General features: G+C 37.4%; 2 protein-coding genes across 3 annotated transcripts in view; one reads left to right on the top strand and one right to left on the bottom strand.

Moving 5' to 3' along the window:
- LOC139979439 (uncharacterized) overlaps window positions 1-10,068 on the top strand; it is a 20,192-nt gene extending 10,124 nt beyond the window's left edge. For both annotated transcript variants that reach the window (XM_071990223.1, XM_071990224.1), the window contains exons 11-17: window positions 283-472; window positions 1,146-1,226; window positions 1,501-1,655; window positions 2,382-3,780; window positions 4,138-4,236; window positions 4,839-4,961; window positions 5,098-10,068. In XM_071990223.1, the coding sequence (XP_071846324.1) occupies window positions 283-472; window positions 1,146-1,226; window positions 1,501-1,655; window positions 2,382-3,780; window positions 4,138-4,236; window positions 4,839-4,961; window positions 5,098-5,340 (2,290 nt within the window). In that variant the 3' untranslated portion in view covers window positions 5,341-10,068. The remainder of the gene's footprint in view (window positions 1-282; window positions 473-1,145; window positions 1,227-1,500; window positions 1,656-2,381; window positions 3,781-4,137; window positions 4,237-4,838; window positions 4,962-5,097) is intronic.
- Window positions 9,924-19,512, bottom strand: LOC139979441 (peptidyl-prolyl cis-trans isomerase D-like). The gene is made up of 9 exons (XM_071990227.1): window positions 19,321-19,512; window positions 18,227-18,364; window positions 17,971-18,077; window positions 16,038-16,229; window positions 15,360-15,485; window positions 14,623-14,729; window positions 14,114-14,267; window positions 12,704-12,833; window positions 9,924-12,176 (listed from the first exon to the last, which is right to left on the bottom strand). Exons 1-9 carry the CDS (start codon window positions 19,397-19,399, stop codon window positions 12,085-12,087), a joined length of 1,125 nt encoding a protein of 374 aa, XP_071846328.1. The 5' UTR covers window positions 19,400-19,512; the 3' UTR covers window positions 9,924-12,084.

Genomic DNA, 19,512 nt, shown 5'->3' with positions numbered 1-19,512 from the left:
CCAACCTTTTAGTAGTTTACATTGATTAGTTAAATGTTGATTAGTTTTAATTTGTGAGGTTGTGTCTTTTGGGCTCCAGTTGTCACCTAGGCTTCTGAAAAGTCAAAAAATGCAGTATGTTTGGTCGTAGTAAAAATGGAATGAGATTTAAAAATAGGACCAAATAATCATGATGTATTTGGGGAAAATGTGACACTTTTACATGTAAATAATTGTTTTCCATCAGAATGTTCATGTTTCAACCTTGACGATATATTTGATTTATAATTTAAACCTCCACAGGGCTCCATATGGTAAAGCTGTGGATATCTGGGCAATTGGTTGCATACTGGGGGAGTTGAGTGATGGACAACCGGTGTTTCCAGGAGAAAGCGAGATTGATCAACTTTACATGATTCAGAAAGTCTGCGGCAGTTTACCGTCTTACCAGATGAAACTCTTTGAGAAGAATCCCCGTTTTACTGGTCTCAAGGTTAATAACCTCATTATTAATTGAAAATTTGTCAGAAAAATGTTTATTTTGATACAAAAATCCTTCCTTTTGTTTCCTGCTTTGTTTTTCTTCTTTTGCACAGGTTAAAAAACTTAAATAAACATTAGAAAACTTACTACATTTTTCATGATAGAGTAGAAGTACTGAAGTAAAATCCTCTTTGAGATGTTGGAAACGTTACAAATATAAGTTTCATCCATATACCATCCAGCAAAACTATCAAGGTGTTAACTTTAGTGCTTCTTTGAAATGAAGCAAATATTACATAAGAATTTCATACTAGTTTAGTTCAGAATCTCTGAGATAATATGCTAGAGAAACCCCCCCCCCCAAAAAAAAAAAAATGCCAAAAACATTGAAGAAAAGCTACCCATAGCCACCTTATTTTCCCCTCATTGCAAAAGAAAGGTTCTCAGGTTTCATAAACAGGGCTCATATACTGTTGTATAAATAAAGAAGTACCTAGGCCAGGTTTCACATAACTCATTGTATGGTCATTTCTCAATTTTTCATTCAAAGTATTAATATTCAAATCTGTTCCAGATTTTAAAATGTTTTTGACGACCCAGTGCATATATGTTGTTCTGTTTTTCAGCAATTCTAAGAGGTAAGTATTTCTCACGATTCAATCATTTTGTTTTCGTCTCCTCAGTTTCCGGCTGTCACCGATCCCGAGACTGTGTTTAAGAAGTACAGCGGGATCATCAACGGTGTCATGTTGGACCTCATGGAGGTAAGCTACTGTTGATTCCAACTATCAACAGTGTCATGTTAAAAGAAAAAAAAAAACACAGCAATGGTAATGGCACAAGTTGGTTAACCCTTCAGAAAGTTCAATTAAGTTCCTGAGATGTACAGGTAATGACTACTTGATGTTTACAAAAGTGTTATAATAAATTATTAGTAACAATGGCAATTATAATGAAAGGTCACCGCTAGTGACTGTGAATTTGACCAAAGGTCTCTGTGTAAAACAAGTTTGTCACTTCTGTTTATACATTCCTCAGAGGACGTTAAGTTTAGACCCAAGCGAGAGAAACAACATTGAAGAATGCCAGGAACATAGAACCTTTCATACTGAGAGACTTCTGCGAAAGGAACTACCCCGTCCAAAGTCTGCGATCCAACATCGGACGTTCGATGACGTCTCCTTCCCTCTAAAGTAAGACCCCTTTCAACTTCATAGTGAGAATAAGTTCATATGTATAATTTTAAACAACCTTAAATTAACCCCACTTGCCAAAATTTACAAACAACAGGTCAAGTTTTGCCAATTTATGGAAGGAGAAAACTTCACTCTACCATACTCCTCGTCTCCTCTTACCCCACCCCTTCCCTCCCCTCTTTCATATTTCTTCAATCTTATCCTTTCCTCCCATTCCCGCATACTTCTTCAATCTTCTCCTCTCCTCTTGCCCACCTTTCTCCTTTCCCTTCACTTTCCCCTTTCAAGAGGACTCTCTATCTGGTCTGAAAAACAAATCTCTGTTTGCAGATACATTCATGAAATTAATAACATTCCATCATAATAAGATTTGCAACCAATCATGAACAAAGTTTACAACAAACTTGTACAAGGCCAAGCAACATGGACAGTGACTGTTCATAGTTTCATTGGAAATGCTAGGGCTACATAATGACAATAGCCTAGTGCCTTTTTCTAACTTGTGCTTGGAAAGGGTGGAAAATAGAACTTTGTTCTGCAATTGCTCTTGTGACATCACAGAAATAGTTTGCGTATCGCTTGGCCTTTAAGCAATCAAAGTCTGGCTACAGTGCGATTCTATCACTTTAGTAATGTTAAAATGGAAAATTTTAAAGCAAGACACGAGGTGGTGATTTTTCATTTGCAATACCTCTTGTGATCATGTACTTGGTTTCCTTGCAGGGAGAAGAGAGAGAAAATGAAAGAACCAAATCAACAATCTGAACACAAACCAGAAAAGACTGAAGAACCTGGAGAAAGTGAAATGGAAAAGATGGAAGCCTTAACGTCGTCACTCTCCCTGGAATCCTCGGTGAGTTTGGAGAGCAGAGGCGGAGAAGAAGATGAAGAACGCAATGATGTCGAGAAAGGAGAGAGGGCTGAGCAGGATAAAGGTTCGAGAAAGGCAACCGAGACAGCTGACCATGATTCAGTCGATGAAGCGGTGAAGGAAAATCCTTTCATCGGAGGGAAATATTCAAAATACAGCAAAGCCGGGAAGAGGAAACAGAAATTTGAGGGGAATTTGACTCCGAAAGACTCAGATACGAGTAGGAGGTTAGATGCCAAAGCTCCACTTTATGTCAGGACTACCGGCAAACCTAAAGACAGAGGCCGTATCTATCCTGTAAAGTATCCGGAAGTCGGACAGAAACGGGAGAAAGCTTTATCGATCATGGCCAAGTACTCTAAATACATGAAGCACGTGACTAACATTCCGGGGGAACGTAAACTGAAGAGAAAGGGAAACGACGGGAACGACGAGTGGACCGGCGGTGACGTTGAACCGAGCAGTAATGGCAGGCAGAACGCTGACGATGAAAGTATCATGGCTGACAAGGAGGATTTGCAGATCGGTAGCGGAACTGAACGATTGCAGAAAGAGACAGTGGGGGGAGTGGATGGAAACTACGTTGATGTCATGGAACGAACAAGCCACCATACCGAAAGGAGATCAAGAACAGCTTTGGGCTCTGTCGGAGAACGCGATCAAACTCTCTCTAACTTAGATCTTGTCGGTACAGGTAAGCTGCAGTTACATTTAGCACATGGGGAAACGACCTTCCATGGCAATAACATGTTAGGCAAAAGGTCGTCAGAGGGTCAAAGGTCGCAAAGTCGAATGTCCGAGGGCCAGAAGGTTAAGAAGAGTTCAAAGGTCATGTATGTGGGAAGTGTGCAAAAGTTTATGAAGAGTAAAAAAGAGGATAAAAAGGACATAGGGATAAAGTTACCTGCATATGCTGCAAAGGATCATGGGATAGATCCTCACGAGCTGTCGTTAGCTCAGTTCAGAACTTACAGCAATACTTATCCTAGGTTCAAGGGAAATAGCTTCTTGAAAGACCGCAGCGCGAAACACGGCTCGGATTTCCCCGATTGGAGAACGGCACAGGTCGACAAGGCCGACGAAGAGGTTAAGAAGGGACGTGTGGATAATTTACCAGTTCTGGTTCATAATTTACATATCAGTGAAGAGAACAACAACAAAGAGATGTTACCGACCCAGGGACCGGAGAATACGGATGCAAACTCCGGAGCAGACAAGGCTGATGTAAATCGTGATGGAGATACAGTGGTCGTAAGTTTTTCATATTTCTCTAGTTTTATCTTCAAAACAGAAATTGCTTTGCTATGGAAAATCCTGAAAAAAAATCTCAAAGGAATTTCTGTTCTCGCAAAAAAATATGCAATTTCCAAAAAAATTCTGAAAAGTGCATTGAAAAGTATGAAGTGTTTGAATTAGTTGTTATACCCCTTCCCCACCCCCCAGGTTCTTTCATGACTGAAACTTGACAGACCTAATGGGAAACAGGGCCCTAGACCATTAAAACTTACAGTCAATGCCCAGACAGTAGTTGACTTTCAGTTTGGTATAAATATGTGTGAATGTGTGAAACCGTTTTTTAGATTTGAATCTACTTACTTTTCCCTTTAGGATATGAATTTGCCAGATCCTGAGCATCTGTTTAAGCAAGACTACAAACGATCGTGGAAAGATGAAAACAAACAGAAGAAAAAGAAGAAGACTTCACAGGTAGCATCTTCATCTCACGGAAACTTTAGACCGGTTTTGACCTCTAGGCTAAAACAAAAAAAGGGCAAACAAAATATTTGAAGTCACATAAAAGGGAAGGAACTATGTATTATAAGAGTTGTTTATTGACAGGCATTTTGCAAAGGCTTTGCAAGATCTTCTTTTTCTTCGAGTACCAGCAACATTTTACAGCAACCATCCGCAAACCATGGGGTGCAACCCAAAAGGGGCTCACTAATTTTCGGTGGGTGGCCGTGGTCGGAGAATTTGTCTATCATTTTCAGAGTTTGCCTGACAGAGATCGATTAAATAGTTCATAATTTTTTTAGCACCAAGCTGAGTCCTCATGGAAGATTGTGGGTCTGAAAGTTTATGGAAATTGCTGGTTTTAGAGATCCCAAAAGTAAAGTAACTTTTTCATAATTATGTTTGGTGAAATTCTGTCAACGCAAATTCTGCATCTCTAGTCAGTTACACCTTATCAAACCAATGGATATTTGAGTCACTCGTAAAGTTTTCCCTTTGATCCTCAAACTAGTAAACAACATTCCCTAAATTAAAAATTTTTCATTCTGGCATCATTTTTGTCCCCTCTTCGACAGGATGACCTAAGCCGTCTGAACGTTCAAAAGTCAATATACAACACAAAGGACCGGGACAACAACCAGAGTCTCCATCGGCAAATCAAGAAAATGAGAAGGCTGGCCACCACACCAACATCAGAGGTATGCCTGGAAAATGAGAGCTAAATCGACTTTACTTTTTCTCCTTTTCAAAAAACGAATGGTAACAATTTCTCATTTGGTTTCTATCTTTTTGACCTGAAAAACATTTTCACTTTTTTTTCCCTTCTAAAACTAGAATTTTCCAGATCCATATTATAATCCATCCCGAGAGACATCACGGCTGCAACCTCTCCAGAATCCTCCCTCTCTGCCCCCGGAGTCAGAAACAAGTTATCAAATGTCAGAGAGAGAGGTAGGTCTCTTGGACAAAACGCAGCTCAGCCCAACCTCTTCGACGAGCGGAGGAGACCTTAGCGTGAATCACTCGCGATCTCACTCCAGATTATCCAGTATCAGTAACATCACATACATGACTTAAATAACAAAGGATCTGTCGAATATCTTGCAACTGAACTGAATTTAGCATCAAACTTCTAGAGAGAAAAATATAACTCACCTAGCTATGCAGCCAGCACACAAGAAACAACTAACAAATCAACTGGCAGTTTATAAACAGGAAAAGGAAATAATAAATAATAAATATATATACATAAAATATGCCAACACTTTTCAAGTTTTGTTTCCTGTGCTTTCTTCACACATAAGTGAACCGAGGCTTCAGTATGTTCTAAGATTTAAGTGTTTCATGTTCATAAGGATTATTCAAACAAGTGCTGAAGTATTGGGCTGATTTAAATATGGTACACTAGAACTAAAAGTGTATGTTTGTGTTTTGCTTTGATTGTAAGTGTTCACATACTGAGCTGGATCTTATTCCCAAGAAGTGGTCAAAGCGAGTGTACAGGTACTTACCATGATTTAAGTAAATTTATTTAGAACACTAATGCTAAACTTTACGTGTGTGACTACGGAAAATACTCATTCCGAAAAGAGCTAGTGTTCCCAACAAGGGTTCAAACAAGTACTTAAGGTGTTATTGCATTTTAATACTTCAGCTCCCACGAGCAATAAAGGAAAAATTTCAGTTTATCATGACTAAATGTTTTTCGTGGGGACAAACAAAAGAAGTGTTTAAGGGCTTGATAAGAGCACGTAATGAACACTAGCAAACACTTACAGTGTTTGAACGCCTATAAATGTTGTATATAATAGAACCACACAAGCTCAAGAAAAATGTTTGAACATGCCATTGGATGCAATGTTGGTTACACTAAAACTACAGCAAATTCCTAATTGGGAATTGATTTGGTTTGCATTGGACCTGCCTCTACTGTGAGTTAAAGCCACATTCATCCTGTTCAAAACCTGTTATGTGTTTTTTTTCTGTTTGTATTGGGTTTTATTTTATAATAAGTTTGTGAACAATAATTTTGATAAGAGTACTTTTCTTAAATTCCTAGTTTATGGGCAAGCTCAACATTTCATATATAAACTTGATGGATTAACTTAAGAGGCAAATTAAAATATATCTTTCTTTTTTCACTTTTGAAAAAATTACCTAGACTTTAATAATGGGTGTCTTCCGTAGCACAGTGTAACTGGAATTACAAATGAAAACGCTGTTAGTTATAAAACTGCTATGAAAGTAAAAAAGAAAAAATATCAAAGTAAGAAAGTTTTTATATATTATCACTTTAAGTGCTGCAAGCAAAAGAATTTGAAAAATCTGGCAAATGACAAAGGATATTTCAATTTGCATATTCATGTAGAGAAGCAAACACACGCACATGTCACACACACAAGTCGAGCATTAAACCGTTTTTAGAGTTTACATTTGTTACATTACTGAGTTTAATTGATAGTTATATCAGCTCTTTTTTATTAAGACTGAATATACTCAGGTTAACATTGGTCATTTATGCATTACAAACACAGTATGTTTTTATGCAATTATATTTGATAAGAGGATGTTTATTTTACAACTGATGTTTGAATGTAACCAAATTTTTCATCACAAAGCATTGTATAAACTATTCTGTTTCAAATCCATCTGTTTGAAAAGCATCTCTCCCATTAGTCAAGACAAAGGCTTTCATTTGCTATGCAGGGAGGTGGGTCTTAAATGCACAATTATGACGGGTAACTACAGAGTACGGGAGAGGAGGCTGTGATTGGTATGCAGTAGATTGGATAACTGTTGAATGGGAGCAGTAGGTCTTTGATGAACTATGACGCATACCCGCAGAATAGGGGGGAGGAGGCTGTGATCGGTATTGATACTTTAGAGAAAGTAGTCAGTCCATATAGCAAACTCACATTTTTTGGTACCATAAAATATAAGACGTTTGAGGGTAACATGGAACTATTTTTGGTAAGATTTTGTAACCAACTTATTTATACCTCTTGGCTGATGTTGTTTATAACATTTTAAAACTGTGTGCTTGACATTTAGAAGTTGGTGTTAGAAAAAGGTTATAGTTTACTAAAATTTTCCTTACATGCATTGGTATTTTCTTAAGAAATAGTCAAATTAAAGTATGATTTAAAGTGGACTCAAGTTCGATAAACTAAAAGTTTGTGTGTGTCAATTCAACTTTTCCCTAACAAATATATTTATTGTAAGGGTTCAAGTGGAATGAAGTGGGGTGGGGGAATGCAAGGGTGGGGTAGCAAGGGTTCAAGTGGGGGAAGCAGTGGGGGAATGAAGTGGGGGAGGGGGAAGCAAGGGTTCAAGACTGAAAGTGCATCAAGAAATGCATACAATTGAAACACATTTCCTGAGGTACAATTGTGTTTTGTTGACTGAACTAGCAACAGCTTGTTTACATTTCATAATCTTTTCAGCACCTGGTATTAGCATTTATTGCAAAATTATATCATAAACTTCTCAAATTTTTCTCCAGTATTTGAAATAAAATCACACTATTCCAAAACATTAGTGCAAAAGGTACTAAAATATGACATGCTGAAAGTATATGTTAGGGGTACCTGAGTATGGGACATTACCTATGGCTTAATTGCTATTAACTTTCATATATCAATGTTATTATACAAGGTGGTTTAGTAATCAAGCACGCTCCTGACACAGGTCAACTTGCATATATATAAATGTGATTATACAAGGTGGTTTAGTAATCAAGCACACTCCGGACACAGGTCATTGTTGGATTTGACCAAGTCGGGACAGTATTACAAGCTCAACCTGGTTAGCCCTGGTTTGGTTTAAACCCAGAAAAAAATGATTTTCCGGGTATCACACGATCTACGGACTATAAAACCAAAGCTTTCTTCCTTATTGGACTCCTCAAGCACTTTTTTGAAATTTTTTTCCTTGCTGCAGCTGCTTCATTAGCTATGATAAGGAAGACGGCTTAATTTGGTAACTTCTTAAATCATGTGATACCTGGAAATTGTTGTTTTTTTTCTGGGTATAAACCAAGCGAGGGATAACCAGGTTTAAACTTGTAATGGCCACATTAGAGTGCCTTTGTACGTCGCAGTGGTAATGGACATTAACTGCTGTGGTCTTTTATAAAGTTAAGGTTTTTTTATATCAAAATCCTATATTTTCAGTGTATTTCTTATTAATAACCTGACACAACACACTACCAGCCTTGCTCTGACTGTCGTCATTACCACACGTAGAAGTTATACAAAGTGCCTCATCTTCAATAATACTAAATCAGAGAACTGAATTTTCGTTTTGAAGTTACAACAGACATCTGAAACAGTACTGATGGCCCTTACACAGGTCTGTAAATAAAGCAGTGTAAATAGCCAATGGGACGGTATGTCAGTGTTTCGTAATGAGAAGATATATGTGGACATCTGATCAGAGACTGAAATTTCGAATTGGCCTTATTATCCGACGACAAACGGTCGGTAAACAACTTCCTCTTCCACTCAAAGAGATTTACATTTAACGGATAAAGTGAAACTGTATTTTCTCCATGTACAAGATGAGGTAGACAAAGAAATTGTTTGATGTCTAATGGTGAAGTTTGATTTGCAAACATACTTTCCTTTTATGTTCTATCACGACCAATCAGGAGTTTGATACTCGTTTCGGTATACAGTAACTAAGTCTAAGTTATACATTTTAAGTGCAATTATTTTTTTTCACTAATGCTTAATTTTAATGTACATAGTAACTGCCACCTTGAATTTAGTTAGCATTTGAATGTATTGATGAGTTTTGTAGTAAATTAATTATTTTTAGTAAACCTAATTGCAACAAATATGTTGAGTGGCAGCAATAACCTTACTCAGTTGCCAATTTTGGCTATTACTTCTCTCTTCTGTTTGAAGTTCTAAAATCACAAATCCCTGCCTTTGTTCTTTATTTCAATATTTGAAATCCTGAATTGTTTAATCAATAAAGACTCAGCTGTGTGAACTTCTTCAGGTAGAAATCAAATCTTATTTTTCTTAAAAAAAAATGCAGCAAACTTTTTGTGTTTAAATATTAAGCTTCTCTGGAATTGCTAAATCCTTTTAATACTTAAAGGATATCATAAGCAACCATGAAATGAGCTACTTATTTCTGTGTCATACTATTTGATTATACGTTGCTTGACAATTTGCGAGGTTTAATGCATATCTTGAGGCATATTATCTCAATTTTGTAGAAAAAGTTCAATCAAAACTTACTTCAAGTATTTCTATTCAATAATAAATAGATATTCTACAAAAAGGTTGCCTCCATTTCAAAAGGTGAATCTCAAACAAATTTTTCCTCTTGTGCCTTGTGAGAGACTGGTATACAACATATTGAATTTGCAGAAAATTATTTGCAATTGAAATTATCATACTTATCATATTTATACTCTTACTTATCATACTATCAAATTGACCTTGCTAATGTTGCAAAGCTCTCCAAGTTTCTCTGCACTGGTCATTCTACGCACATTTCAACTGTTTTTTAGCAAGATGGCTTCTGGGTAATATTTTTATACTTTGAACATATAGGCTTGAATTTCTCTGTTCTTATCTTTATTTCTGTAGCCTCTCACTCAGTTTATTCATATCGTGCACTCTTTTCTCTATGTATCTATTCTATGGTGATTTCTGTATTGTTTTTTTTTTCTCAGGGTAGCGTTTCATTCCAATAAATCAAAAGTTATATATGTGCTGTTCAAGAAATGTATAGATTTATTTCAGCTCTCTGGTGAAAATATTAGATAAATAAACCAAACAATAAATTTAATCATTCACTTTTCATTCTGTTTTCTTTTGTGTTGTTCATAACACTTGCAACAGATAATTGATGCTGAAATATTCAACTAAGAAAGCTTTCAAACTTGTTTTAATTCTGTAAAGATGTGAGAATGCTGTGCTGTATTATACACTGCTTCCCAATTACCCTATATTGTAGTGTCTATGGTAGTCACACTGTTTCTGGTAGTCACTATGTGTCTATGGTAGTCACTATGTGTCTATGGTAGTCAATATGTGTCTATGGTAGTCACTATGTGACTATAGTAGACACTATATGGTAGTCACTATGTGTCTATGGTAGTCACTATGTGACTATAGTAGACACTGTATATGGTAGTCACTATGTGTCTATGGTAGTTTCTATGTGTCTATGGTACTCAATATGTCTATGGTAGTCACTATGTGTCTATAGTAAACACTATGTGTTTATGGTAGTCACTATGTGTCTATGTTAGCCACTAAGTGACTATGGTAGTCACTTTGTGTCTATGGTAGTCACTTTGTGTCTATGGTAGTCACTATGTGTCAAAAGTAAACACTATGTTTTTATGTTAGTCACTGTGTCTTTGGTAGTCACTGTGTCTATGGTAATCACTATGTGTCTATGGTAGCCACTATGTGTCTATGACTTTTGAGGTACGTTCAACTCTACTATGATCATTGAACTCAACTGTCAAAAGTAAAATCCAAAAATCACATCAATAGAGAGATGTTACAATGTTGATCTATACTTGAAGTATATTAAATATTGCATCCATATAAGAAGAGTACACCTCTGCCCTCTTAAGAACTGAACAAAAACGACAAAATATTATTATTGTTATTAAACTCAAAGGTTCCAGACTGATCACCTTCATTCACTTCGTCTCCTTTTAAGTCTGCTATTCTAATCCAACAAAATTTTCATAATGTTGATAAATCCTTGTTGATCCCCTTCAGCTTATCCCCTCTAAGCTCAACCTGTATGTTTAGTAAATCGTTTGACATACTGAAGATTGCAACTTTTAAGACTTACACAAAGTGACATGAAACCAAACAGGCAAATAAAACAAATAGATAAAATTTTAATTTCCATATAGTGGTAGGACTTACAAATTCTGATACAAAACCTTCAGGGCATTTAAAATGGCCGACTTTTGAAAGCAAGCAACTCATGAATTAAGAGCATATGTTAATTGAGGACTTAATTCTCGTTACCAAAAACATGTGACGATTACGATTCTCATTCCTATCTATGAAACGGTCATTAATACCCATTTATTCTTGAAACCGTTAAGTTATATTTAGAGGGAAGATTGCACCACAGAGACAGCGAATGTTACTCAACAGGTCTAACTAGAAATCAAACCCCGTGTTTCATTAATAGGCTCAACCTGTGTTACTTTTAAACTGAATACATATCCTGAATTCAATATAAATTGACATAAACTGGCAGGAAAAATAGATTTTCTTTGTTTCTTGGTGAATTGGTTGGCAACTACAGTGAGATATCTTTCAATAGACACCTACAATCAAATCCCACCATCAGTCAGGCTGTATTTTGCATTGTTCAACTTTTTCTTCACCCCTCCCCACCCCTCGCCCCTCCCCAACCATGAACCATTCACATATGTTGAATACCTAGGGTTCCCATATTTCTTTGGTTGCAAAGTAGGACACTGAATGACACTGAGGGTGCAGCTAGCAGATGAGTAGAACGTTAGTACTAACTTTAGTCTTCCAGTCTAAACAATGTAACTTACGCAAGAAAAGTACTAATATTGCGAAACAGCTACTGTATATATACTAACGTCAGTATTAGTACTTGTTGCAAATATGAGACCAGTACTCTCTAATCTCTGTCTTCTCAGGGCAACTAAACTTCCAAGCCTTTTACCCTTCATAGAACCTGTAACTGAATCTTCTTTATTGAGAAGGTCTGCCCTTGCAAAATATCCTGGGCATTGACAAGCAGACACTTTCATACTTCCAACTTCCTAATTGGTCTAAAATAATTTTGAGACTATCACGATGAAAACATCTTGGCATAAGCAGCTTTCTCTCTTTTCTTGCTGTCTCTGATGAATTGCCTCGCTCTTTCAAGTTCATTCTTGGCAGCTGTTAACAAATAAGAATGCCAAAAAAAAAACCTCATGTAGTCAATGTTTCTTTGTCCTTTGTTACAGATACTATTTACCGGCAGAAACTGACATAGTTTTAAGAATATTGATGCACATTTTTATAACAATAGAAGGTAAAAAATAAAAGGACTGCAATTGTATTAATAATTTAAGTTTAATTCAGTCCTATTAATGTATCTGGCAACATCTCAGTCAGTGACATCACAGCCAAAAAGCTGCAACTGTGTTTTACCTTTTCTTTATTTCGTATATTAAGGCAGCATTTTGAGACCATTTTGATCACATTCTTCATTCTACTCTATGTAAAGGTCATAAGCTGGGTTGATCAAGGGTTCAGTTCACATAAATACTGTACAAGCAGAAGGTGTTAAACATAAGTCAAGAATAGATCAAGCTGCTTTTTTTCCTTAATTTGCCAAACTGTGGGTGATACCATTACTGGACAGTTCAATTAAAGGTGAAGGTAACTGAAGAAATACTAATAAGTCAATCTATGGTAGTTACCTTTATTGTCTGGTTCCCGGAGCAGGGTGGCTTCAAAGTCTTCTGCGGCCTGTTCGTAGAGTTTCAAGGCCATCTCGGCTTTCCCCCTCCTGTACCAGCCTTTAGCACTGCTAGCATCCATATGAAGAGCCTGAATGTAGTACAAATATTTATATATATATATATGTATATGTATATATATATGATATATATATACAATATATTTATATATATGATATATATATATGCAGGGTAAAAAAGGAATGAATAAATTATATAAATGAAATTAATAATAATTCAATCCATCATAATTTTATTTAATACCACATAATATTTCATAAATTAATTTGGAGTCATACTTTACACCACCATTGGATTAATTATTCTACATAAATCAATATGTTCTCTCTTATCCCAAGAGTCACATTCATAAATTGTTACAAAATTTAAATTAATAAAGTTAAAAAGTTTCTTTATTTAAGTCACTCATTATTGAGCAAAAAAACAAAAACTTCTTTTCAATAAATTTGATGGAAATTGTGGGCGACATATTACACACAAGAGATGCAGTTGACAGTGATGATACAAAGATTGAACCAAACAATTACAACCCTGTTGTGACATGGTGCTTGACTTCCAAACTCCAGTTTTGAAAATATCTCAGTCTTGAATAGTTCAGGCCAAGCTAGTAAAACATGTTTTACTAGTGTTTGATCGGGGTAGTAAATTCAGAACAGGGCACCCCCAGTACATGTCGGGTACCAAGTACCTTTCCACTTGTACATTTAATCATGAAGTCCAAACACCTAAGCTACCACTGAAGAAAATAACAACAGTATCTCTGCCTTTTATGGAAACTTTATAACAGACACATCCACTTTCTTATGGCAGTGAGTGAGCCTTACATACAGACAAAATGTCCGGGCTCGGATTTCGGACAACGTCCCTGTAGTGCATGGTTTCCCAAACCTGGGGTCGCGACCCCAACTGGGGTCGCGAAGCAATTCTTGTGGGGTCGCAGGCTTGTTTCAAAATATATAAAAAAATCTGAGGGTACCCAAAATTTACCCGAATTTGAACGTTCGCAGTCAAAATCCTACAAAATTCACCCTGAAAACTCATATTTAGGGTTTTATTAGCGGCCGTTCTAGCGTTTTTCCTGAGTGAATCTGGCGTTTTTTGCTCAATTGTCGCTGGCCACCTGCTTCTGTATATTCACTATATTGTTTTCACATACAACTACAGTACTGTACTACAGGTACATGTGGGCCTGCACAACTTCATTATTCCGGAGACACAAACTTGGGGTCGCGCTCGGATGGCGCTACATGAAATGGGGTCCCCGCCTTGAAAAGTTTGGGAACCACTGCTGTAGTGCTACGCCCAACAGATATCGGCTAGAGCTCTGTCCAGACTGTTTAAGGTACAAACCTTATCACACTGCACCATTGCATCCTCGTATTGCTTGAGTTCCAGGTAGCAAGCACCGAGGTTTAACCGGATGGGATGCTGGGCTTTAAAGAGAATCTTCTCATCGTCGGGATTTCGTCCTTCCTTTGTCGCAAGGTCGAGAGTATCGTAGAACCTTCAAATAGATATCCAAGCATCGTGTAATCTTTAAAATCTCAGCGTCGATGAAAAGAAAAATGTGTGACGTCTAATACTCGTATGAAAAGTGACAAGTTGGTGAAAAGAGAACCAAAATGAATTGATTTCCTCTCTCGTCAACCTTCACTTCGCGACATAATTATACATATCATAATCTGTAAGGGTGTCTCAAGTGTGATCTTTTGTGATCTTATCAATTCAGTAAATACTTCAGAGGGTTAGTATAATCACCGACTAACGGCAAAAAGATTGTTCTTAAATTAAACTATGGAAACTGACTTTTGGATTTAGCTAACTTCCCATCAAACTGAGGAAGAGCAAAGTGGGCCTACCGTAAGGCTTTTTCATACTTCTGTCTTGCTAAATCTGGGTTCTTGGCTTTGAATTGCTCGTTGCCAATGAGCCTCAATTTTTCCACAATTTCCAGCATAGCAGTTATCTGCAAAACGAAATGATGAGTTGTGAAATGTTTTTGTTTTCTTTTGTCGTTTTTTTTTCTACTCAACTTTATGAAGTAATATCTAACTTCACAATCTTGAGTTAAACCTCACATTTTATCTAATGTGTCTGGTGTACTTCAATGATTTGCGAAGACAGTCATTTCCAATATTACTCTACGAAGGGTTCTGTCACTTTTGGTGAATAACTTCTCTTAAATTTCCCAAAGTCAATGCCTCTATCTTATTATTATTACCATGGTTACGAAGAAGTCTTTACGGGCTTGGTGTACACAGTACACACAAAGTTAATTGTCAGTTATCCTCTGGCAAGAATGGTTGTCTTTAAACATTTCAGTTTAAGACTATGATACAATGGGTTCATTGTGTCAAAGAGTTTAGAAAGTTATCCCCAAGCACATCAAACTTCTTTACCATCCTGTGACATATAATGTTAATGTTATAACAAACTGTACCGCACTAGCAAATATTTGACACCCCTCCAAAAGTTGCCCAATTTCTCGACAGGACATGGTCCATTAGCTAGAAAATAGTGTTGGGTTATAACTTGCAGCAGTTTTTGAACGATCTTATCGAGTCTCCGTATTTTTAATTCCCCGTCTTTTGCTTACATCATCAATGGCAACATCTGTATCCTCTGGATACTGAGGGATGTCGTCTCCTGTTCCATCATCTTCTACTGGGAGGGTAAGACTGTCACCAGGCTTGAAAACTCCACAATCATCAATAATACATGCCTTGAAAGAAGTGAAAATGAAAAAAGAGTTCCATCATTCTTAAAGGTCAGTTGAGTACAGTACATCCTTTCTGCAACGTTAGCAAGAGTGAGAAAATGATCTCACTTTGTACGTCAGCATTTAAGATATAGACGTTACGTTAATTTCTAATGTTAATCCGCTACTGAAGTTACTGAATCTGTTTGTCAGGGGGAAAAAAAATGTCCACCAGAAATTTATATATATATATATATATAATTTTAGGTTTACAGTCTTGTTCAGGGCCAAGGCCCTCTCACACGACTTGACAACTTAACCCTGGTCATTGGTAACTTGTCACACAATTCAATCAATCTCTCCTGGGGCAACAGATTGCACCACAACCAGGTGTCCCCCTGGGGGACATCCCATAGGGTACAGCTTCAAACCGGCGCAAACATTTACAAGGTACCGCGCAAGTCCCCAGATATACACCTGGGTGAAGAGAGGCAAAGCGCCTTGCCTAAGGACACAACGTAATGATCTGGCTAGGGCTCGAACCTGTAACCACTGCCTTAACCAATTAATACTTACATGTTTGGGTTTATGGCTAGAGCTTGTTTCCACGTTCTCTAAGGCTCGCACAACACCCATACCTTTCAAGACTTCTCCGAACACAACATGTTTCCCATCAAGATGTGGCGTGGCAGCGGTTGTAATGAAGAACTGCGAGCTGTTGGTATTCTTTCCGGCGTTAGCCATACTAAGAATGCCTGCCTTATGATGCTGCCAAGAAAAGCAGAAAGGACCGATGACAAAAAAAAGGGATGAGAATCTGATGTATTTATGTCCTAGTTTCTTGTTGTTGTAAAAGCAGCTCTGACCATTGTTATGATGCAGCATGTTACTCTCTAAGAGTTTGTAATTGTTGTTATGTACATTTTAAGTGGTCATGTATTATTATGGTAATTTGTAAGCATAGAGCACAAACAAGTGACGGTCGAGTAATCCCATAGAATGGTATAAATTAGTATTCTAGGAGTGGCTCGCCCTCTTCTCCGAGTGGCACCAGCCTGTCCATCACGCCTGGTTAAACTATGAGGTGACCTGCCCACCCCTAAAGATCCACCTTTCCGTTGCGGCCTTTCTTAATATTACCAACTTGTCTGTATTTGACTCTTACTTGCTTCTCTTTTGCTACCACGTTTTGGACCTATTCTCTTTTGAACATTTACTCGTCCTGAAATGTATTATCCCTTCAATTTGATTAGTATGGATTTTAAAATTTAGATGAAACTTAGCCAATCTCTCTGACAGCAGGCGCAGAGAGCTGGGCATGCAAAAATGTCTTTGACCTACATCAAGCACGTTTTACCAGCGCGGGTCTCTCTTAGTTAGACCGCATTGCATCGCTTACAGAAACTGCAGATTCCTTGCTAGACAAAAATCCATACATGTATTGTTATTAATGTATGTACACACACATGCCATCCAATCCCTTTTGCCTTGTTGTATCAAACACATGTTTCAAAACCTCCAACAGGAGTTGTGCTGTATTCTGTACTTCCTCCCTCCCCCAATCCGTACGTAGACTTTATTAGCAAATTATTATTATTATTAGAAATTATCGTGTGTAAATGTAACCCATCCAAGCTTGTAATTTGGCTAATAGGCTTAAAACAGTTTTGAAGGTGAAAACGTGTTGCCAACGTGATTGTGCAGCAAGAAAGTTTACAGTTGGGGACTACCCCAAGTTAATTTACACAAGATATACAGTGGCAGAGGGAATTCCTTTGAGTTAGTGTGTATTATGCGGTATTTACGGTACATTTGTTGACGACAGATTTCAATACCGTCGTTATGGGTATTAACGATATACAGTGGCGGAGCGTCCATACAGTCAGGGGCGGATGCCCCCCCCCCCCCCTGACGGACTCAAATTGACTGCTGGCGCCCTTTTCAGCTATTTACCACTTTTTTACTTATTCGCGATTACTTACTTTTTTATTGCGCTCTCATCTACCCTTGACAATTGTCACATTTTGTTGGCGATGACACATATTTATCCTTCGTTTATCTGCAAATTAGCAAGGCCTGGAAAGGGTCATTGCCGGTGATCTAGGAAGTATCTTTACTCAAAAAATTTCTGTACACTCTGCGCCAACCTGTGGTGGCGCTCCGCTTAGATAGTGTTGAAAGCGCCCCTACAGACCATCCTCGCCCCCCTTGACCAATACCCCTAGCTCCGCCACTGACGATATAACTGGTAAACCTGGTATATGGGTATACCGACACACCCTAGCATCCACCATTAACCTTTTTACACACTGAAAGACAACTGAGATCACAATATGAGTATAACTAATTGTTTGTTATGTAATATCCTGTAAGAGCACTCCATCCCCCCACCCATCAATTTTTTTGTTTTAAAAATACTTGTGTCCCTCAAAAACAAAACAGACACTGGGGTTGGGTAAAAACTTGCAAAATTAGGGGAAATTATCCATGGCAACATCAATAAAATTACCTTAAGTTTGAAATTTTCATCGTCAAAGTTTTCGCCATAGATGCTCTCACCTCCGGTTCCATTGTGATCTGTAAAGTCACCTCCTTGCACCATAAAGTTTTTAATTACTGCAAGTGAGAAGACAAAGGAATGACTGATTAATAGTATTGAAGAATTCACTATGATGAATTTCATCAAGGAAAAGTTTAAGCAATCTCTCTTATTCACTCACACCGACCCATTTCCACCTAATGTACTAAAATAATTCACCACTCACTTCTATGGAAAGTACACCCTTTGTAATGGAAATGTTTCCCTTTGGTACCAATCCCCTTTTCACCAGTCAGCAAGCAGCGAAAATTCTCAACAGTCTTGGGAACGATATCTGCAGCCAACTCGAATATGATACGTCCGGCTAGAAAGAAACACATCAGAAAATTGAAAAAGAGAAATAAAGCTGGGGGGGGGGGGGGGGTGAACAATATCAAAAAGTTTATTGGAGTTAACTTAATTATAAAGAATACAGCTTGGGGTGGGTAAAGTTCAGTGTAGTTAAAGTATAAGACAAACTTGAACTTGAAGTTGAAGGATAACCCTGGTGACAGCCAGGATTATTTTATAAAGATCACACTGGTATAATTCATAAGATGGAAGATTTGATTTTTTGATTGATTCTTTTCTCCAAACCACAACTAGGCCTATGTCCTTAATATTCTATTAAACTTTGTTGAAAGATTTTAACTGAAAAACAGTCCATGAAACAACAAAGTGGCTATTATTACGACTAGTCGTAAGAATAATTTATAAATACGCATGCACAGTTGCTTTAACATGGCTATTTTTATGACTAGGAGTACTATTTTTACGACTAGGAGTAACAATAATTTCCGGTTAGGGTTAAGGTTAGGTTAGTGTTTAGGGTTAAAATCAGGGTTAGGGTTACCTCTACTACATGCGCAGTTGCTTTATTGACTTTACTGCGCTTGAATTCGCCAATGTCGTAAGAATAGTTTATAAATAATTGTTACGACTAGTGGTAAGAATAGCCACGGCCATGAAACAAAGTTCAAACTTTGTCCTTGTCGAAACAGAACAAATGGTTCCCCCAAACATGAGGATCTTACATTTAACTTACGGAAGCACTTTATAATGCTTATGAAGACTTTGTTGGATTGGAACCATTATTAACTTAGTACTGTGACTTTGTGAGGCTCAGGCCAATGTAATACTAGGCCTAGTGTAAGACTAATAATAGTACTAAGCCTAGCCTAAGTCAAGTTGTTCAAGTCGCTAACGTAGGCCGCTAGGCTGTAGGCCTCTAGAGCCTAGCTCTAACTTGATTTTGACTGAGAATGAAGACTTCTTCAATACCCTTTTCACCACCGATTGAAATGTCGAAAAACCCCTTCGGATTTTCATCACTTGATGGTGTATTCTGCTCTTCAGTCATGTTGGTTGCTTAACTGCACTAGTTTAAAGACTGCTTTGTGATTGTTGTCAGTAATTGTTTCAATTCTCACTTCGCAGATCAAGTGTACAACGCGAAGGGCATAACATGTGTTT

The sequence above is a fragment of the Apostichopus japonicus genome, chromosome 14, assembly GCF_037975245.1.
Source record: "Apostichopus japonicus isolate 1M-3 chromosome 14, ASM3797524v1, whole genome shotgun sequence".
Taxonomy (NCBI): domain Eukaryota; kingdom Metazoa; phylum Echinodermata; class Holothuroidea; order Aspidochirotida; family Stichopodidae; genus Apostichopus; species Apostichopus japonicus.
This window is presented reverse-complemented; position numbering and strand designations above follow the sequence as displayed.